Source organism: Cinclus cinclus, chromosome 2, assembly GCF_963662255.1.
Source record: "Cinclus cinclus chromosome 2, bCinCin1.1, whole genome shotgun sequence".
Taxonomy (NCBI): Eukaryota; Metazoa; Chordata; class Aves; order Passeriformes; family Cinclidae; genus Cinclus; species Cinclus cinclus.
The window spans coordinates 29,533,227-29,556,556 of NC_085047.1; the positions used below are offsets into that span (position 1 = coordinate 29,533,227).

Below are 23,330 nucleotides of genomic sequence, written 5' to 3' on the forward strand. Positions count from 1 at the left end.
CTTAAGGCACTGCATATGTACGAGATAACAAAGTGCCTAAGAATACTACACAATGCTGTCCTGGTATCTAAAAAATGCCCTTTTGTCATGGAAGAAGCCTTTTGCTCCAGTGTTCCCTTCAGCTCACACTCTCTCCTTGCACTGTGCTAAGTACCACTGGTGAGGCACTGGCACAGGTTGCCCAGAGAAGCTGTGGGTGCCCCATCCCTGGCCCCATCAACACGAGGCTGGATGAGGCTCTGAGCAACCTGGTCTCAGGGAAGATATCCCAGCCAATGGCAGGGGGTTGGACTAGATCAACTTTCTTAAAAAGGTTCCTTCTGACTCAAACTGTTCCATGATTCTCATGGAATAAAACGTGAAGATCTAGACAAGATGAGATGGGTTTTAAAAATATAACACCCCCCCCCCCACACACACATTTATATTAATTGAATCTCTAAATATAACCAAAGAAAAACCCCATAATCGTATCAGGACTTTCATTTACACACACACGAAGCATCAGTGATAGACACAGCTTAGCCTCTGCAATAATAAGAACATACTACTTCCAAAAAGAAAGGTTAATAAAGTAATTCAGTGAAATACCACTGAAATAATACATTTCTGTCACTCACACTTCAAAAGATTTTTTATTAAACCAGAGTTTGCTAGAAAGTTTGGATAGACTTTCAAAGATGATATTTGGACAGAAGTATTAAATCACAAACAAACCAGAAAAGGTAGCCTACCAAATATGTTGGTGGAATGTCCTTTCCGGGCAATTGGTTTGAGCTCATTATGTCCCCATCCATATTGCCTGTAATTGTCCCAGGCATGCTTCATCATCTAAGAAACAGAAAAAAAAAAATAGGATTTGATTACATTATAAAACTACTCTCCATGAATACAATATTTTACTCCTTATTTGAGACTTCATCTTTCACAGGCATCCCAGCATACCAATTACTTTGTCACTGCTTCTATCTGTTACAGAAATCAGATTTTACAGCATGAATAAATTTTGAAAAAATTTCAAGTCTATTTGACTTGAGCTATGGAGCCTAATGCTCTGCATTCAGCTGTTTTCTTGTTCTTTCTTTTACTTTAATATATATACACAGACATTTAAGAATGTAAGCATTAGGAATGCAGTTAAGTATAAGGAACTGTTGTGAAACACTGGCTAATGTCTTAAGACGCTAACTAAAAGAAAAACATATCTACTGATGCCTGAAGCATAAAAATTATTTATTTACATCGGTACCTCTGAGTAGGACTCAACAATTTTGCAAAAGGCGTAACAGATTTCTCATTAGCAACAGCTACTTGACAAAGGCGTACCATCATACAGCCTCCACCAAAAGAAATTCCAAAAAGCTTTGCTTTTTAGAAAGCATAAGGAACAAAGCAGTATAATATTATAAATATTTGGTACACAAGACATTTAGCTTTTTAATAGCTATTTCTATCACCCAGTAAGAAAATTACACCTAAAAACCCAAAAGGTCTTGGTGACTAGTTGTACACATCAGCCACTAAGCAATGCTCTTATGGATTTGTTAAAACTCTTCAGACTCCTTACTTGCTGGGAATTCCACAGCCACCAAATTGCAAAGTGAATACAGTTTTAAATAAATAAGTATTATTAGAACCTAAACAGACAAAAGCAAGTAACAGGAAGAAATTAGATAGCTTGTGCCCCATACACAAGAACAGTAAGAAAAAACCTTTAGAACAACAGCCATGTGTCTGTACCCACAACATTATACATATTTTATTTTTAAATTTCGTTTTAAAATAGTATTAAAATAGTGTTAATAGAAACAAAATCCCAAAGAAAATGTATAGGACTTAAAATCATAATTCTCACAAGTTTGATAAATGCTTTCTTAGAGGAGAAACTATGTGAATGTAACCAAGAGGACAATATTAACCCTTTAAGAAACTGAGGCAAGGCAATCTGCTTTCACCACGATTTACATGACTGTAATTTTCTTATTTTAATCAGAGTCACCATACTCACAGAAAATGTGAGGGAACAAGTAGATGCTGGCTAAAAAATGAGATGCAGCCAGCCACCTTACCAGCACTACCTCACATCTCTCCCCTTACTGCCTCTCAGATCCCGCCTTCTACCAAATTCAAGATTTAGTGGAAGTCAGGATCTGAGTATCCCAGATCTTCCAAACTGCATCTAAACTACCTGCTGAGACATGGAAAACAAAGTGTCTGCTCTCCCTACAACCATCAAGAGATCCCTATCCAAATTACAAAGCTGCAATTCCTTTAAATGTAAACTCCCTCCAAATTTCCCATGGCTCATGGTAGTTAACTCACACCTAGACAATAAATGTGAACCCCACACACAGCCCCAAGAAGCTGGGGAGCACTTCTGTGTTAAACTGGCACCAGCCTAACCACAGCTGCCCCTCACAAGATGCCAAAGTCCCACTCCTACAGCTTGTCATTCAAAGTCAGCTCACACGTTGCTTTTAGTATTTGCACCTATTTTGACACCTGATTAGGTCATAATACTATAGAACTTCTTTTCGTTGTCATGAACTAGCAGTGTAAGAAAAAGTGGATGCAACTATATCAAAAGAGGAGAGAAAAGTCATTTCCCTAGCATTCACGAACTCCTTAGTGTTTACACAGCACTTATCAAACCGGCCAATTCATAGCTATTGGAACATTAAGTCAGGTAAAGGGATCCTCTCTTGACAGATAAGAAAACTGCAGCATGACAAATCTGGTCATAGGCAGTAAGCACAGAAGTTCCTCAGAGAGCTCCCGCTAATGTTATCCAGAACAAACCTACAAGCTTCCATATAAAATTGTTCATTAACTTAGTATCACAAAACTGAGACTCACAGCCTCATTCAGATGGGAAGGAAACTCAGGATGCCTCTCCTGTTCAACCTCCTGCACAAACCATGATCACTTCTGGGATCAGACTGGGCTACTCAAGGCTTTATACAGTCAGGGTAGACTTAAGGGCTGGGGATAGCCAAGGTTTCTTTGAAGGGTCCCGCTCTAACCTGCAGCCTTCCAGTCCTAAAAACACTACTTGGGAAAACAGACTTAAAAGTTTAGAAAGATCTAGAGAATGAAACTAAAGACTGAACAGTGCAGTCTCTGTGTTTGAAAACAGATAGACGACTAAACAATATGACCATGACGTGGCAGATCCAACCAACTGGCTTGCACATAAAGAAAACTGGGCTTCTGAGATCTTTGGATGCCCCAAATAAATATTTCATGAAGAAGAATCAAATAGCCATTGACATTCTAGCTTTGTAGAAATCTGATGGTATAGGCAAATACCAGAACAGATCAAAACTAGTTAAGTCCAGGAGAAGAACAATTTGTTTCCTCACAGCAGAATGTTAATTGTGGAATGTTTCACTGTCCTAATTTGTTATGGTTCTGGGAGGAAGGTACATATTTTATTACAGAATATTCAGTTCTGAAGAAACCCCCTAAAGTATGCAAATTACAAAGGGCTAAAACAGAATACATATAATTCAAGATGTTTCTATATATATAATTTATCTTAAGAAAATGTTATTGAAATAGAAACTTAAAAGGAGTAAATTTCAATGGATGCATGAATTAATGCAGAAGCAACTTAAGAATACACTAGTGAGACCTGAAAGTCTCTTGAACACAAGAGACTAAGCCACAGTTGACTGCAACAACTAAGACTAAGATAAGAAATCTATTTTGAGGAGACTAAACTGCTTTGATAACCACAAACACATCTATTCTGCCTCTCTGCATACCCTAAACACTAAGAATATGGGGGTTTAAGTCCTCAAGAATCATACTGATTTTTTCTAGATGAATGCTGATCATTACTCTGGCACACAATTTGCTGCTTTCCTCCACCACAAACCAAGCAGACTTCATGATATCACGTTAGCAGAGAACTGCACATTATATGCAAGTGAGAAGCCCCGCAGCTCTTGAAGTATTAAGTTTTGTAAGGGTGATAGGTCAAGAGATACTGTAACAATATAGAGATTTTTGTTACTGCCAGAAAAGGTAGCATGTTATATACTATAGACAGAACATCTATACTATTGGGAGCAGTTCTGTACACAAAAGCTTTGGAGAAACACGACAAGACAGACGCCTCTGACAGCTACAAAATTTAACTGAGGATGGCATTTTGGCTCAGAAAGTACAAATAACATGAACACCTGATTGGAAAAACAAAATTATTTCTAAAGGTACACTAGGTAGTGCTTGCATAGTGGAAGTTGGAAGTGCTGAAGAACAGCTGCAGGGACAGACAGGCTTTTCCTAAAACAAAGCTCTGTCTTAAAGAGGAAAGTCTCAGAACTGACTGGAACATCAGCACTACAGCTAACAGCAAGAAGGTAAAACTATTTGCAAAAAAAAAAATGTACCCAACCCTTAAAGAACTCAAGAGAGGCTCAGTATAATGAAAATGAGAGGCATGGATCAGTAACTGTGAAAAATGGAAGACATGCACTTCCATAGTTGAAATTTCCATACCTGATAGCAGTTTGTCACAGGAAAAGATTGGAGCTTGGGCATATCATATATCGATCTTGCAATCTGGCCACCAGAGAACAAGCAGTTTTGGCAATGGACTTTTTACTAACACCATTAATGACAGATCTTGCTTTTGAAAGCAAAATCATTTATAGTTACCAGTCTGTTGCATACTAATCTTGAAAATGTTTATTATGGGATGCAATGGAAATAACAACAAGTAAGATGCTGCTGAAAATAAAACTTGGTAATTCTACAAAAAAACTAATTTGGACTCTGTTCTAAGACAGGACAGAAGCAGGACATGCCAAATGAAACTGCTTTTGCAGGTATACCATTATCTATTTGGGTTTGCTGACTTTAGAACACGTTCATGGGATCTAATCATCTACAGCCACTGGAAATCAGATTTTTATAAATCTGATTTTATAAAGTATTTTTAGAAAGACAGAGTGGCAATGATGTCTTTTGACAAACAATAAAAGGAGGTTACTATTATTGGAAAAAGATTTGTAAGGAAGTTCTACCACTACAGCAACATGTCAGAAACAGTAATTCAAGCCAGGGATTGGCTCAAAAAGCCCTTTCCAGTCTTAAAAACAGGACAGGCAACTAGCAAACAAAAAGTAGGGGTCCCGAGAAAAAAGCAAAAGAACCAATTTTCCATCGAATTGCTGTATTTACTGGTTCCTGCCATTCTATCAGGAACATGCAAAACAGACAGCAAATAGGTTTTGCTTCCAAAGCAATGTATTCTGCTTAAGGGTACAATTCTGAGAGATTTATATAAACCACCTTCTAACTCTGCTTTAAAATTAACCAAGGACATGCTAGACAAAATTACTGCTCAATTGGCAGATTAAAAATTAATAACCATTTTCCTACTGTCTGCAAAGTATACTTTTTGGATGTTAATTTTAAGAATTATCTTTTCCTTGTATACTCAATACAGATTTTTGATGAAACTTAGAAAACTCATACCTTTTTTTTTATTTTTCTGGGAGCTCTATCCCAAGAGAAAATATTTCAGGCATCAGTTCATGCCTCTGTCATGCATTTTTGAACACTGCCACTGGAAAAGTCTGTTTGGAATATGTTCCCAACACACCAGAACACTGGGTTTTCTTTTACTGTCAAATCTGGTAACAAATCCATTACTAAAACAAAAATGCTTATCAAATGGATGCAAAGTGGGAAACTCTTTTTGCTGGAATTAAATACTTGAAGCCTTATTAGACACCTGATGAAATTACATTGGAAAACCCTTCAGATTGGTGAGAACTGGAACAGTAAATGTAAAGAGCCTAAATTTGGAGAGCTTGCAGCAGCAAACCTTGCTCAAAAATGTTCAAGAAAGCCAAATATTTTCAATCCAAGATAATGCAGGTATTTTTGACCTTGTTCATCACCATTTCAAGAGAATAAGGTATTCACAAGATTGACTGGTGCTGTGTTGTTCAGAAAAGTAGAACCTCTCGGATCATCTTTGTAAGCAACGACAACTGCACATCAGCCAGGAGAAAGAAGTTCCTATAATTCCTTACTTCCAGTCTTGTCCTTTTAGGCATCAGTCTAAACATATCCATCAGCTTAGCCCTACACCTCTGCCAGTTTTATCCTATCCTTTTTGAAGCTGAAAGACTAGAACTGCGTGAAGCTTACAAGATGCAGGGGCACTTGATCTTCACAGGCTACCGTAAGAACCTCATCTGTTCTCTGAAGCGCTGAATATCTGCTCACTGTCTGCTGTTTGAGCACTACAGTGACATTTCCAAAGAACTATACAAAACACAATTTCTCATTCTCAACTGTACTAAGTCACCTCACAGCTTTTCATACTTAGCATGAAGTTGGAATCTCTCAATCTCCAGCCCCAATATGCATCATTTTATATTTAGCTGAGAAATAAAAAAAAAAAAAAAACGAAATTATCACTCAGTCCCATAAGGTTTTTCTGCAATTCTTCATGTTGGCAGCAAAGCTGTCATACCCCTACTCATCCATTTTCAAACTCTAAATAATTCATTTGTATAATTTAGAGCATGGATGCCCAGCACATGTCCTCTGTGGCCTCCAGACTATTTATACATACTCTCAATTTCCTGCCTTCTAACCAATTTCTCCAGGCAAACACAGAAACTACCCTCCATCCCATGGCTGCTTAGTTCAACACATAGTAGCACTGAACTTAGCCAAGTATTATTTGAAAAACTTTGTATCCAACCATCTCTCCCTTGTTCACATCTCTTGACTCTTCTGGGGATCTTCTACAGCTTTGGAGACCACTGTATCAATAAAAATAGAGCATGACATCTTTTATATCTGTATGCTCAGTGATTCTACTCCCTATTCTGTTTTCTGGTAATCTGCAGTTCATTCAGCAGGGACAGGGTTCTGCAGTCCTTTGACTTCCCCTCGAATCCCTTTAAAAAACTGATGCCTTGTCAGCCATTATTCCTCTGGTAACAAAGCAGAAAATAAGAATAGATGCCAGCAATGCAAATCAGGAATCCAGATCTCAGAGCAAGCTAATTAGAGTGAACTGTAGGGAGTTTCAGGTAGTTCGGTACTGTATGCAGATAGTCTCTGCCTTAATGGAATGCACTGTGAGTGGTTACTCATCGACGACCAGTGGCTCACATGGTGTATCAATGATATCATTACTATCAATACTTGAGAGCTAACACCATCAGGAAAACTGCATGTTAAGAACACAGCGGTATATATTCTATGGAGCTGCTCCAGCAAACACAGAGGGGACTATAGGAGAAAATATGTAAAGATGACTAACAAGAACATCACAGGATGCTCTGGCTTTCCAATCAAAGTCTCCAGAGGTGAGAACGCACTACTGTCACTTGTATAATAGATCATGTGTAATTTAAAATAGAGATCTCTTCAATCTAGCTGTAATTCATGATTTCTGCTACCAGCATTTCTGTTTTACAGGAATAAATGGCATATAAAATACAAAATTAAAAAAAAAAAAAAAAAGAAAAAAGTAAAACCTAGCAGTACAGTCAATTAGATTTCATGGAGCCTTTTAATTTACCCAGTTCTGAAGATAAGAAATTCACCTGGAGTTTTGCTCATTTTTTTTTGGCTGATAATATCAGGTAAGTGAAATATTTCCCTATTTCTTTGATTTTAATTTGCCTTTATGAGCTTTAAATACTGCAAATGTGCTAATTCATTGTTGAAAGACAGGTGGTTCTCACAATGGTCTAGGAAAAAAGACATCTTTAATAACGAACACCTTCCTGAATTTTTAACACACTTCCAATACCGCATGAGCACTGGAGAATTCTGCAATTTCTACAACTTGACTAAATTGATTCATTTTTAAAATACCCTCAAACAAAAACTTGCATTCTTCATGAGTAGCACATTTTAAGTTACAAATCAACATATCCAGGATGTGCAGCTGAAGTATTGCAAATGAAGCTCCACACTAGGAGTTTTATTTCCATTCTCCTATTCCAGTAAAATAAACATACCGAGCTGCAAAGCTTCTCACAGACATAAATGACTGATTTAACAAATGTAAAATGAGTTCTTTATAAAATCATTCCAACAAGCTGGGGCACAACTTTGTTCAAGGCCACTCCTAACATGCCTGTACTGGCCAAAGTGTCAACTGAACAATATTCATTCTAATATAAAAATGGAAAATGAGCTTAGTAACAGGCTCGATCAAAAAGATTTTATCCTTAGTTTACAGATTTCAATAATTCAGTAAAATTAAGATAAGCTTTAAAAGAATGTAGTGAAACTAACTGAAAGCCAACTTACCTGTTCTCAACTTGTCAAATTACATTGGAAAACCCAGAACACAGAGAATCCAAATAGTCTGCAAACAAAACCAACTAATAAACAATGTGTGTGTATACACATGTATAAATAGAAAAATTTTTATATGCACACACTTACATATAAAATGCATGTGTAAGGATTTTATACAAACATTCACACTGCAGAGAGTGTTACCTTAAATACTGAAAAAGTTGTATCATGATACTTACGTCCTTCAGTTTCAGGAAGTAACTGAAGGAATGTAAGCCAGGAGCAGTGAGCTACAAAATACAATGCAAAACCTTTAACAGGCATGGATTTTTACAAATTAATGTTGCAACCAACTAGAAGTCCAAGTAAATTTGACCAAGGAAACCAAGACTGTAAAGTGTCAGCAATAAGAAAATTGTTCTAAATTAGTTTTAGATGTTGAAAAAAGTTCCCCCAGTCACAGAAGGCAGCTTATTTGGCTAAATCAGAAGCACTGCAATAGAAACAATAAATGAAATTAGCATTGAAAGTTGTGTGAACAGTAACTATAAAAAGACGACTTAGGCAGCATGAAAAGATCTCTGGATGATCAAGCAATTCTTCTACGCCACTCTTTTCTCAATAAGCACACAAAACAGAACTCAGGTAAGGGGCATTTACTATTTTTAGCCCAGTTTCTTAAAAGAATGAGGCTCATGTAATCTTGCTGTCTGTACATCCATCATTTGACACATACATTCACAGTAGCCTTTTAATCCGTTCTCTAATTTCACACTTGATTTTGAAGAGCTGGAGGAACCAGATACTCTACTTTTTGTGTTGAGGAAAAGAAAAAGTATCTGTGGCTACATAAGGCAGACAGACACAAATTGGAACCCTGACTGAGACAAAGGCAGTTATAATTCAACCCTTTATTCATTCAGGGGGCAGCATTTAGCAGACCAGTAGCTCTAAAGAAGGCACAGGACATACTGCAATTCATGCAGTCGAACAGGAAGGTAAGAGGATATTCACAGCAACAAGTGCATGACAAGCAGAAAGTAGTACAAGGAGATGTAGGTCAAAAATCCATAAGAAACCATTAGTTTACTGCTTATAAAACAGCCTGTTACTACTCAACAGTATTAGCAGCTCTTGAGTATCAGCCAGAGACCATGACAAAAGTACATTTTAATCACTTTTCTTCTTGGCACGTATCTGTAAGTACTTCTGACATTGCTTCCACTAATATTAAATAAATAATTTCCTACATTCCCTTCAAAGAAGCAATATATTACAACTCCAATTTTAAAAGACGATAAATGGAAAGTTTTGCTGAGGGAAGTTCACTGGCACAAGAATTCAAGTCAGAACACCCCCAGCTTCCCAGACAGGCTTGTTCCTCACTTGTGAAAAGCATCCAAACATAACTCTTTCTACAGGTGTCATATGTCACAAATGAACTTCAAGTTGGGCTAGGTGACCTTTACAGATCCCTTCCAACCCAAACTATTCTATTATCCAATGACCTTTAACTCTGGCACCTCTACTTCCTGGATGTCCATTTCACAACAACTTTTGCTTAAGCGTCTTCTTCACTTTTGTTTTTGTTTTTTTATTTCAGAAAGCTGTGACACACAGGAACAGAATCTGAACTCTGCTATGTTGAGAACAGCTTTTCAGAAAGGTATCACCTTGTCATCCCATATCATTAAACGTAAGAGCTTTTAAATTGCACAAGCAAGAATGGTACAGCCAGCAGCTTCAGTCACTTCATAACTCTACCTTACCTCTGTGGACACCATACCTCCTTTGAACTTAATTTTAAAAAGTATATTTACAATTAGCACCATGTAATTACACAACTGCATATCACAACAAATACAGAACAAGTAACAGAACAGAAGCTCCAGAGAACTGAGATTTCCCAATCTATCTGAAACCTACAGCATTATTATTTAGCTGTTAAGTTTGCCATGTGCAGTCGTGTAACATTCTGGAGAAGCTGTCTCCCAACTGACAGGCTTAGTCAGCAAATATTATCCTACCTGAGAATAGTTGGTGTTGGAAGGAACCTCTGGAAGGTATCTGGTCCCACCTCCCCAACCAAGCAGGGCAATTTAAAACAAGCTGTCCATGTCCATTTCCAGTCATTTTATGAGTATTTCCAAGAAAGGAGACTCCACAATCTCTACTGAGCTGGTAGGCCACCAGCTCCAATGCTTGGTCACTCTCACAATAAACAATGTTTTATGCTCAGACGGAGCTTCCTGTGTTTTAGTTTGTGCCCACTGCCTTTGTGCCTGCCACTGTGAATCACTGAGAAGAGCCTGGCTCTGTCTTCCTCTCATCCTCCCTCCAGGAATTTTGTAAGATTCCCTCTCTTGTCCAGCCCAGCTGCCTCATCTTCTGCTCAAATGAGATGCTGCAGTCCCTTAAGCATCTCTGTGGTCTCTCACTGGACCCTCTCCAATATGCCCATGTCTCTTTCATACTGGGGAGCTCTAAACTGAACAAAGGACTCCAGATATGGCCTCACCAGTGCTGAGTAAAGAGGAAGGATCACCTGCATAGGATTAGGAACATTACCGGATGAAATACACTATTTTAACAAGTATCCTAAATGAGTGCTGGCAGTAAGAGAATACTGTGACATCTTAGGCAGATATTAAAGAAAACATGAAGCCTGAATAGAGTGAAAAGAATTGCAAAATTTTCCTTATTTGACTGGGTAAAATTTACCTTCCTATGGAACTAAAACTCACTATAGACCACAGACCACTATGTAACAATTACCTTTAAAGTGAAAGGAAAAAAAAATACTCTGAACACCTTTAAAGAATACAGTAATGGAAATTAAATGCCAAAATTCCAAGTGGTCAAGCAATTTATAGCTAATTAAACTTGGAAAAGAAGCCAATGACTTTCAAAAGACAAGATTTGTTCTTAATTTCTCTGCATTAATCACAATGAAAAGACACATCTTAAAGTCTTGCTGTAAAATTATATAAGTTGCACTTACAATCTTAAAAAAGTATTTTCTCTTTTCAATATTTTTCTTTTACGTAGAAGAAAAAGCTAAAATATTAATACAAAGCTAAAGTGTAGCAGCAAGAAGAATTTTCAATGTGTTTGTTCTTAAAGTACCAGTTAATTAAACACCAAAGCATCTTTTAAAAGCCTGAATAGCAAGCTGGTATGTCAGAGAAGTTCCATAAAGCATGTATGGCAAGAAAGTGGAAAACCTTTACGTCTCAGACTTGTCACTGTGCATCTAAAATAACTAGCCAACTCCTAAATGTTCCTTATTGAAATAATTAATAACTTCTTAGAAGAATATAGACAGATTATACAACTGTGCAAATTAAACTTGAGAATACAATGTAACACTAAATATAATTATCAGAACCAAAAGACACACAAAATCCAAAACAGTAAGATGCAGATTCGGCTCCCAGTTGTATTCTGTGACCTTAAGAAGCCTCCCTCTTTGAGTTCAGCAAACATTCCTATTATATAAAGCTTTCAAATGTTTTGAAAAGCTATCTTAAGGGCATTACACAACTTCTTTTTTACTTCTATATGCACATTTTTCTAAAAATCAAAATATGCCTTTTAAAAATATTAAACTACTGCCAAACCACTCCTTATACAGAGATGTTTCAAAACCAGCCTTCATCAAGTTGCTGTTTGGAAAGAAAAACTGGTTTTATATTTTCTGCAAAAATATTAGAATGTGGATCCTCATTTGAAAATTTTCCAGCCTTTCTCCCAAATGTAAAGACCCATGTGTTACAAACAGCCCCCATCATTCCACCCAATTCTATACAGTTTTTCACCATTTAATAGCAGGTGAAATAGGCTGTATAACATCATTTATTTTGTGAATTTGAACAGTCTAAAGCTCTTCTTTGAGAGTGAAGTTCCTCAAATATGTATCAGGACAATTCACAGTAAACCAAAGCAGGTTAAATACTGTCTTGAGACCACCAGGAATTCTGAAGCCAGATATGCAGCCTCCAAAGAGTCAGTAGCTTCTCTGGGCTATTTTTCAGGCCTCAATCCTCAATCATAATGTCTTACATGTCAAAATTTACATGTATATATATATATCGTATTGTTTTATATATATATATATATATATATATATATATATATATATCAGTTGTGGTCTTACATCAGAGATACTGTCTTCTGGAACTTGTTCTTTTTTTCTGCTAAGTCTCTATCTACAAAAACTATTTGTATTATTAGACTACACTGGTTACATAAAACAGTGAGGGAGGACCTCAGTAATGAACATATTTCACAATGCACTTCACATCTCTGAAATCGCTGCAGACTTCTGAGACATCTGATGCTGTCAAAAACAGGTTTCAGACAAAATATTATTCATTTGACACTATTAATATATGTTTAATCTCAGCCACATTATTCCATCCAGCATTACCATTTGTCCCTTCTCCCTAGCAGACCTCCCACTCCAGTGTTCATTACCTTCACACATCTAGCTGTAGAAGTGACAATCTCCTACCCTGCATGAAACAAAAATGAAAAATTCTGGAGATCACCTGCTACCTACAATAATAACATGACTGAGTTAATGAAGGCAATTCACAGAACAAAGAATTTTCAGTCATACTCCCATAATCCTAGGCTATTACAAGCACAGGTGAAAATTTCTCAAGACAAAGGCATTATTATCCTAACTGAAGGACTTACCCACCTAAAACATAGTCCCACAAAAACCTATGGTCTGGTAATGAAAAGCTACACTTCAGAAACCATAATACTTTCATCAACAAGTTATGCAATAGAAAAACAGCGTGTCAGTGTGACTCACACATAGGCTGATCATCAAAAAAAGGAGCAAGCCTTTTACAGAACAAGGTGTGTGGCAACTGCAGCTAAGGATCACCACCTGGTGATTCTTACAAACTACCCTGAATTCCTTACAATTTGCTATACCTTCAGATTTAGATCAGCAAGAATGGTCCAAATTTTACTACTTTTTCAGAGACCAAGAAAAATGCCATTTTATACTAACCTAAAGCTTATCATCTCTCAGTCTACATTCTGAACAAACAACCTCAGAAATGCAAATACTAATTTTCAACACCCCCCCTCCAATTCCAGGCTTGGTCTATAAGAACATTGGTTAATTATTTCTTCCAGCTAGTTCTTCACTGTTAGCTGTGCTCAGTAATTTTGCATTACTTGGTAAACTCAATTTTATTCTATGCATTAAATCCATCTCAGAGGTATTTTGCTACAGTAATCTGTAGTAAAAATTAACAAGTGTTGACAACCATGCTGTTCACCGTTCACCCTAAAAAAACATTTAGAAAAGCAAAATGCCCTGTATATTCTCACTTAAAACATTTGCAGACATATCAGTAGAGCCTTTTCAAATCCACAATTAAATGCTGTCCCTTTGGGAAGCAGCCCTAAGCAAGCAGGGTCAAGGAGGTCCAGTATCCCAGAACCAACTTCCTAGGCAAAAGTACTTCTGCAGTAATTACTAAGAAGGCACATCTTATAGGAAAGGATTTCACACTTCAGATATTCAGATTGTGACAGGGCTCTATATGGAGTAACCACTACAAATAATGACACAGCTCCACACTGCATCACTCATATATAATAAGCAGCTGCTCATTATTTGATAAGAGTGGATTCCATCTAGCCATCATTAATACTCAAAGTAAAATTCAAGCTTGAGCGATCAACCCACAGAATGGCAGGCAATTCAGCCACAACTCATTCCTATGACAAGGACAGGTGTATGACTGATTTCTTTTTTGGTTTTATAAGCTAATTAAACTCAGATTACAATTCTAAAGTAGATTTACCTGATGTAAATACTAAGTGTTATTGGTATGGACATTCTTTAGTAAGTAACAGTCTTTGCTTGTCTGCATCTGGCCTGAACCATTCCTGCTTTGCTAAACTTATTTTTTGGCATAAAACAATCAGAGTGCAGGAAAGGAAAAGAACAGTATGGCTGTACAAGGTTTCTGCCATACTAGTTAAAAATACAGACTCAGAGATATGTCGGGCAATAGTAACAGGAAATTGGCATTGCCAGGATGAAAAGGGACAATGAATCTCACAGCCAAGCAGTAGTGGAGAGGATAAGACCACAAACAGCCATTCCCAAAGTGTAAGTTACCACAGAAACAAAAGCCTAAGCAAAGATATTAGTTTGCCTCATTTACCTAAAACATTCAATCGATTTAAATTTTATTTTGAAAAGCATGTGATAATTTGGTAATTTTCAAATATAAGCAGGTCTTTTTCATCCTTATCTTTTCAATCTAATGTTTTAACATCTAAAAATATCCTGTGACACAGTAACATCACAAAGTCAAGCTCTACTTTAAAGATACTCTTGTTACTGTTCCATGTGTTAATGACAAACTCACTCTGAATCCATACCACTTAGCTGAAGAAATTCCTTAAAATAATTTAAAGTTGTTATCCAGTGAAACATTAACACTCCAACACCAGGGAAAAAAAGACATGCAATAATTCTGATGCTCATTAATACTTGCGCACTTTTAGTTTACTAAATTGTTTGTAGATCTGTTTTTCTTTTTTAACATAAATCACAGCAACATAAATAACTGCTGTTAAACACAAGAACGGGTTGGACCACATTACCATCATCATCTTTACCTCTTTAACTTTGTTCCTCTTCTCTCGGATATCCGGGTCTGCTGGTTCTCCACTGTTTATCCCTATCAGGTTTGGTAAAGGAACAAGGGGCAGAGGCTTGCTGTCTTTCTTTTTCAATTCTTGCACTACTTTGTTCTTTTCTGTCTGAATCTCAGCTTGAATCTCATCTCGTGATTTCTTCAATTTCTCCTTAGCCTCTTCCAGAGCCTTTTCATGATCTGCTCGGATCTTATTTCTCAGACGTTCCTCTTCTTCTCTAGAGACACAAATGCTAGTCAGCATCTCATTACTAAAATCATATTGCTTACAAACAAACTGCTGCTTCAACTGAAGCCACATCCAAAACTGGTTTTCTCTAGGCAATACTGATGATTCAGACAAGTTTATTGATTTATGTTAGTGCACAGTCCTACACTATTTTTGCCAGGAATCCCAAAAGAACACACACATCCACAACACTATTGTGGAAAAAAAATTATCATGGGAATTTTTTAGACTGTCTTAGCACCTTTGCTTGTCCATTCAAGAATTTAGAGAGTTTTACTTCAACCACAGGATGTGTGCAGAGGCACTTCTAGCAATAATTCAATATTTTTTCTAAGATCAGAAGGGCTTTTCTTCACTTTCTCCAGAATAAATAAATCATACACAACTTGACAAGATCTGAAGTAACCACTACAAAAAAAAAAAACAAAAAAAACCCACAGTCACTTTGTTTATTAACAACCCCCACCACAGCATGTCTTCCCTTCAATTCACAACTCATTGTTCCAATCAGCACAGTCCTTAAACCACCAGCCCTAAAAGCAGAATTAATTATAAAGCCATTTAGGAACATAAGAACTTTTAGTAAAACATGATTTTGAAATTGACTTTCAACAAGACCAACATCATCTTGGTTTTAAGCAGTATCTGACAGTGTGATCTTTAATGATCAGTTAAGGTTTAAAGATTTGCACACAGAATGAAGAGTACTATTCTAAAGCTTGGCTTAAAGAGGTTATTCTAGTCCTAAAATATTTCAAGGCATCAGAAAGAAACACATCAGACTCTCAATACAGCACCATCTTTTCAAGCTTCTTTAAAAAACAGAGTAGCTCAATGACTAATGTAAGCCAAAAAAAACCTGCAGGCATTTAAAACAAACATTAGATTTTAAAAATGCATGTTACACAAAGAGTATTTTATTAGCCCTCACATTTTTCCAAAGCGCTATTATGTTTGCATTTAAAATAATTTATATGAACATTATTATTATTATTGTTATTATTATTGCCTTCAGTATATCATTACTAGAAATACAAAGCAACATTTTAATAGATGCACTGATGAAAACACTTTCAAGCTGAAGTTCTTCAGCCACTTTTCTCAACAGGATTCACACCATATCCATATTTTTTTCCAAACAATAAAAAACCAAAGGATTGAGCTCCTCAATTTGACTGCCAAATGCAAGGTCATTAATACTGTCTAATGGTATCAGTGCCTCTCTCCCTTAACTGAGAAACAAAGAAGAAATTTTCAAAGCAACAAAATACTATTCTAAAAAGAGAAAATAAGCAATACCATTTAGGATAACTTTTACTTCTACTATGACCTACTTATATGAGAAAACAACTTCCTTGTATTCCTGCAAAACCTACTCATACTCTGTTGTGGCAGCAATATCATGATCAAATACCAATAACAAAAGCAGACAAAAATTTCTTCCACCTGGAATTTGAATATTTTGGAAAGTTTTGTCAAGGTTAGCAGAGAGCTCTGCATAAGATGGAACTAGAGAGAACGAGGTCGCCAGAACAAGACATCATTCCCATAGTCATGCTCTCCCCAGGAGACAGCATATGATGTAAAGGAGCCAAAGAGGTGCTTGACAGAGAATGAGAAATCTGGAATGTTCTCAAATGTCCTCAAATACAATCCCCCTGTGTGAAAAAGAATTATGAAGTTTGAGTGGCTACAGTGAGCTATAGTAACTTAAGTGAGTTACTGTTGATGTTCTTTGTGCACCTTCACAACTTTGCACCATCAATATCAAGCGCCAGGAAGATTTTGCTTTTACCTTTTTTAAGTTTTCAGTTCCAGGTGCTGCATGTAACAACCAGTATAAGCTCCATCACTCTACAAACTTCATCTGTTTCTACATTCAGACTGCATGAAACAGCCATAAATTGGAAAACAAGTTTTGAACTCACATCTGTCTACACTGCAGGATCCAGTGCATAAACACACAAAAGCTATTCATTTCTAGAACACTATAATCCAATTAGAGTCATTAAGAAAGTTTGAATGGCACAGTCTGCTTTCCTTCAGTCACTCAGAACAAAATACACAGACTCAATAGAGATGAAAAATCCCAGTGCTAGCTGTATGTATTATCAGCTCAAAGCCTTTCTTCCAGGAAGTGACATTTTGAGATAAACATAAGAAAACAGTAAGATGAAGAGAAAGGTCAACAGGTATTTGAGGGAGTTTACAGGAGATAGCACAAGAGCTTCTTCTGCAGACACATATTCTCTGTGCAATTGCCAATGATGGACAGCATGAGCTATGATATGTCAAACTCTACGTGCCAGCTGAAGATATATTTTACATATTCAAGTATACGACCCTGATGGAAGAAAAATCACATCCCTATATAACAATACCACATGTTTCTTCTGAGTTCTCAAGCAACAAGAATTGAGTGAAAATACAGAATAAAGTTAAGCGAATAAGAATACTGATTATGGGTGAGCAGCTGACACCCCCTCAAGTCAACAACATGCTTCCTGGCCAGCAGAAGAAAGAATAAGCAACAATTCAATACAGAGAACTCTATTAAAATACTCATAATTAGAGACCACAGAAGGAGCAATCTAAGAATATAAGATTGGAGAGAATCCCAGCATAAACACAGATACCAAAACCTGTCAAACTGTTTCTGTATCCCATCTCTGCTTCCAAGCAACGTAAGCAAACTCTTAAAATTTAAAGTATTTTGAGTAAATCTCCAAAACCTTATCTAACAGAAAGGTACTTTCTTCTAGTCATCCCAAAAGCTTATTCAAAAGTCTCAAGAGAGGTTCGAGTACCATGAAACTACAGCACTAGCTACTTTAAAACAAGCAGCGTTATTAAAATAACCTGAGATTAGACTGTTTTTGCCAAGAACCATAAATAGATCTAATAATTAGAGTCTGAAACTAAAAACAGGTGCAAGCTTTTTAAACAATCACTGCAATGAGCTATTGCAGCTGCCTATGCAGGAACACTGTATGCTTTCAAAGTGTCCACGATCTGCCTAAATATCATTCAGAGAAGACCACAAATTAAAATGCTTGACACCCAAATCACCAACTGGAACTTAATGTCCTTTAATTATGCACAAAGTAGTGAGTATTCGGAACAGCTTCCAAGCCTCACTTGTCAAGACAATGACTTTTGTTAAAAGTCTTTCCTATCTGCTATAACACAAGAGGCTCTTTAGAAAGCAAACTGCAAAAAAAAACCTCTAAAAATTTGTTAAAATTTCTTTGTGAGATTCAAGATCAAAAAAATAGAAATAAAAATTAGAATAGAGTCACAAAAAGCAACCAGGCCACCAGCAACTGTCCTTGCCACTAAAAAGTAGGCCACTGGCTTACTATACCAAAAGGATGCACAGTTTATTATCTTTTGGATTTTCAGCATATGGATAGACAACTGTTAGAGGACATAAATAGTTGTGTACACCTATCATTCAGAAATAACCTGTGTGAAAACTATAAACCTTTATCCTTTGGTCAAGCTTGATCTTCAACCAGATGCTACTTTCAGAGACAGTGAAACAAAAAATAAAAAAAAATTAATTTTTTTTTTATAAAAAGGCACTAACTAAAAAAAAAAAGTTTGAGAGTCAGCACCTAAAAAACATTTCACATGCTAACTGCATACCCCAGTCTTTCAGCATACACAGTTTTATAATATCCCCACATATCACAACCCCATTAGTTCTCTCAGTATATGGTGAATATACATTCATGGCACACAAGAGGCATAGAGACACATATACTGCCCCTCACATGTTTGGAGGCTGAAGGAGGAAGAACTGCAAGAACAGAGCAGTTGTGCTGGGTTTTGTTCTTGCTGGATCACCCTTCCTGTATGGATGGCTGCATTACTCTCTACTATCAAGCATGTACCGAGAAAGAGGCTTGATTATTTTTTCCTAATGTTTGGTTTTTATCATGATCATCCTGCAAAAGTGACCACTTTCTCCCAGTTTGCTGGGCTGCTCTGAGACAACAGAATTATTCTCATGAAGGAGCAGCACAGCTGTATGTGTCTGTGACAGCTGAAGAGGGAAGCTTCAACATTAACAGGGAGGCTGTTACTTAGCAAGAGTTTTCTCTTTTAAGGCAAGTTAAAGTTGTATTTATTTCACTATTTTTTTTTTCCTTCAGGTAATGAACTCGGTCAAAGATCACTGGTTAGAAAAGAGTATTTTTACTGGAAAATAAATGAATCCTACAGGCATGAAGGCAACTTTAGTATATCAGAAACACTAGGTATTGGTTATAAAGATTTCCCAAAGAGACTTTAAGAGGAATCTTATGCATGTTTTCAACATAATGTTTTGTCCCCAAATCATCTGATATTGTTTGCACAAAGTGCTGTTTCTAAATATATTTTCACCTTTGCTTAAAATAACCTTGCAGATGGACACAGCCTAAAACTCGAGCACAGGCAGAGCAGATAGATGATAACTTAGTAGGAAAGTCTTTGTTATTAAAAAAAATTGCAAAGTCCAACTGTCCTTTGTGAATGTTCTAAACTACTTTAAGAACATTATGCTTTTAGTTATCTGCAAGCATCCTACCTGCTCACTGTTTTCCTTAAAACAGCAATACCTACATGTGCTATATACACACACTATACAGTTGTGCCTGTATTTAGGAATGAAATGGCCTAGGAATGAAATGCTGAAATGCAGAATATTCCCCATTTCAACCCTTCTTCCCCCAAGGGAGTTAATAACAGTTCATCATGGCATCAGAAGAGAACATATCTAACACATTTTGAAAAACTGTTAAACAACTTTTCCATATACAGAAAACCTGTGGAGAGGAATATGGGAATCCTGGTCCATGGTAAGTTGAATCTGAGTCAGCAGTGCCCTGGCAGCCAGGAAGGCCAGCTGTCATCCTGGGGTGCATCAGGCACAGCATCACCAGCAGGGCAAGGGAAGGGATTGTCTTGCTCTGCTCTGCACTGGAGCAGCCTCACCTTGAGTGCTGGGGGCAGTTTTGGGTGCTACAATACAAGAAAGACATAGAGCTGTTAGAGAGTGTCCAAAGAAGAACCATCCTCTGATGATAAATGGTCTGGAGAGGAAGCTCTATGAGTAGTGGTGGAGGTCACTTGGTCTGTTCTACCTGGAGAGGAGGAGACTGAGGGGAAACCTCACTGGGGTCTACAACTTCCTCGAGAGGGGAAGAGGAGGGGCAGGCACTGATCTCTTCTCTGCAGTGACCAGTGACAGGACTGAGGAAATGGCCTGAAGCTGTGTCAGGGGAGGTTTAGGTTGGATATAAGAAAAGGCTCGTCACCCAGAAGAGCGTGGTTGGGCACTGGAACAGGATTCCCAGGACAGTGGTCACAGCACCAGCCTGACAGAGTTCAAGAAGCATTTGGACAATGCTTTCGGGCACAGGGTGTGACTCTTGGGGGTGTCCCCTCAGTACCAGAAGTGGACTCGATGATCCTTGTGGGTCCTTTCCAACTCAAGGTACTCTATGATTCTGTGATTTATTGCCCAGAAAATTACCCCAAAAACCAGATTCCTTGAGTGATTTCTTTTAGACATAGATGACAGCAGAATTTATTTCTATCAAGTGGTTAGATTTGCCTATGACATGAGCACTGCTCCTCACAGAGGGAACATGTTCATTATTCAACTCCTATCCCTCTCCATCAGTTTTAGCCTTTTTTCCTCTTGCTGTGACACTTCCTCTTGGTCTCCTTCATCTTCCTACTTCCTACCTTCCTTTACTATTATTTGCACCAACCTTCACTAGCTTGCTTCAACAAGGGCATGGCCACCACTCTGGATGCCACCTCCTCACTATAATCATTTAACTTACTTGGACAATGCTAGAGAGAAGAGAGAATTCACTGAGCCAGGCACTCTCCTTGAATCCTAAATACTCGTGCAAAGTCTACGCAGACCTTCTCCAAATAAAATTTCCTTCCACTCCTCTGCAAGAAATGATGCCCGTAATTGATCTTGTTTGCAGCCCAAATCTCAGACCAAGAATCTGGGCTTTCAGCCACCTTCATCACTGCCCTCAAGACTGCTCATCTCCATGATGGAAGCTCACAGATCCTGTTTCAGAACTGGTCTCTTGTTTAAACCAAAACCTTAGCCCTTGACATTTCTTTGTAGATAGCTGGGTATCACCTTCAAGGCAAATAAACTGTAACTTTTAATCTTGCTTCCATATCTTTTGTTTAGCAGTGGAAACTTCTCCATTGTCCAGATTGCCAGTGTCTGGGCATTCTTCCCATTTTCTAGAACCTAACTGCACATAATTTATCTGCTTCATTTCCAGGTATTTTAAATTCAGTCTTTCTTAACCCATACCATTAGAAGCCCTCAGAACTTGATCATGCTCCTTTCATCCAGCAATTGCACCAGGAAGACAAGCCATTTAACTACTGACATCCTTACATTGCCTTTCTGTATTTTTCCCCTGCAACTGTAATTCATTATATGCATTTTTTTTTTAAAGACCCGAAAAAACACGTCTACTTCCAGAAGACCAGTATGTTAAATTTGCAGATTTCTGTGCTGGTCATTAGAGGCCACTTCTTCTTGTTACTCCTTTACTGCCTCTACCTGTTTTCCTTTGTCTTGTAATTTAGCTGTGGGCCTTGGAAACAGATCTAGAAGGACAAGCAAAATTCTGGGGGAAATGTATTTAGAGAGAATTTCAAAAACACAAATCTAATGGGCTCACAGAACTTGCAGAAGGGAGTGCATAGTTGAAGCACATCCATTATGCATGAAGTCCTCTACAAAATTAAAAGACACTGAGTATTCCTTGCTACCTTGTACAGAATTTTGGAATATAGCCAGGACCTTTGTGAATCTTCATATGCTAATAATTTATTAATAACGGATGTTCACATAAAAAACAACTCATGGGGTTTCTTTACAACCATTATAAAAAGAACAAAACATATCTTCTAATTGAGAACAAAACAGTACAGCTAACATTATCAAATGTGGAACACGTATAGCATCTAAAAGAAGAAGGAAAAAAATACATCCAGGTAAGTGATCATTATTAGGGAATTATTTGCTTCCTATATTATGAATATTTACATGAACAGAATTGGTAAAACTTCCTTTGAGAATCTGTCAAGTGGTGTGACCATTAGCAAACAGCCATGTGATCTCAAAAAAACAGCTTTAAAAAGGATGAGGGTGTCAGCCTCAGGAAGCACTGCTATAGCTGGTATAGTCAGCTCAAGTTTTACTAGGAAAGAAAAGTAGTTGTTTTCTACAAACACTCCTACACTTGCACTTAGATGAGCAGCCAGGCATTTGTCAATGCTAAGAAGGGTCACAAGAGACTGTGTAAACATTTTAAGCTTAAATGAAATTTCTTTGTTTTGTAGTTACAGTATCAGCTGAAACAGATTTTCAGAAGAATGAGATCAACTACTTCAGGAAGAAAAATAATACTTTTTAAGACTACAACAGCAATGAATGCAACTTTCACTGCTGGTGAGCAAACAAAAATACACATTCTTCAACTAGATATAAGCAAGCTTGTTCAATTTTTTTGTGTCAATGTCATTCAGGTACAAAACCACTTCATTAGAAAAAGCAATAGTCGCACAAAGTTCAGGAATTGTAGCGTTTTCAATCACTACACCTCTATCAAACATACATATTTTCTATCTCTTCTGCTCCTCCAGTGTAAAAGAGAATACAACTGCATTAGCCTCAAGGCACTAATACAATCAAAAATAGGCATTATTTCAGACTTTGGATGATTAAAGGAACTTGAGTTAACATTTGCAACTAATTACTTCTGGCAGAATATTAAGCCTCTGCAGAACAAGGTCTTAAGTCTGTTAATGCTAATATAGAGGGGAAAAATATATCTTTTAGGAATCAATCTTATGCCCAAAAAAGGACTCTGAAAAGTCTACTAGAAGTTCAGGAAATTTAGGATTTCTTCCTGTTTCTTCAAGTAAACTGAATGAGAAGAATGGTGGTACCTTGCCTTGTGCAAGAAACTGTAAAAAAAGAACTTACTTCCCCTATAAAAAACTATTTTAAATAGCTTCCTGTGTCCTACTACCATACTGACTGGAGCATTAGATCTTCCTTTCCAACTACCAAAATTTTT

The 23,330-nt window shown here is 37.2% G+C and overlaps 1 protein-coding gene across 3 annotated transcripts in view; it reads right to left on the bottom strand.

Annotated features, from left to right (window-relative positions):
• The window catches only part of MAN1A2 (mannosidase alpha class 1A member 2), a 134,446-nt gene that overhangs the window by 89,922 nt on the left and 21,194 nt on the right, over positions 1–23,330 (bottom strand). For 2 of the 3 annotated variants that reach the window (XM_062515529.1, XM_062515528.1), the window contains exons 2-3: positions 14,947–15,202; positions 735–831 (exon numbers count right to left, since the gene is read on the bottom strand). In XM_062515529.1, the coding sequence (XP_062371513.1) occupies positions 735–831; positions 14,947–15,202 (353 nt within the window). Of the gene's footprint in view, positions 1–734; positions 832–8,298; positions 8,357–14,946; positions 15,203–23,330 lie in introns of those variants that run through there. The other variant, XM_062515530.1, reaches the window with a different exon arrangement.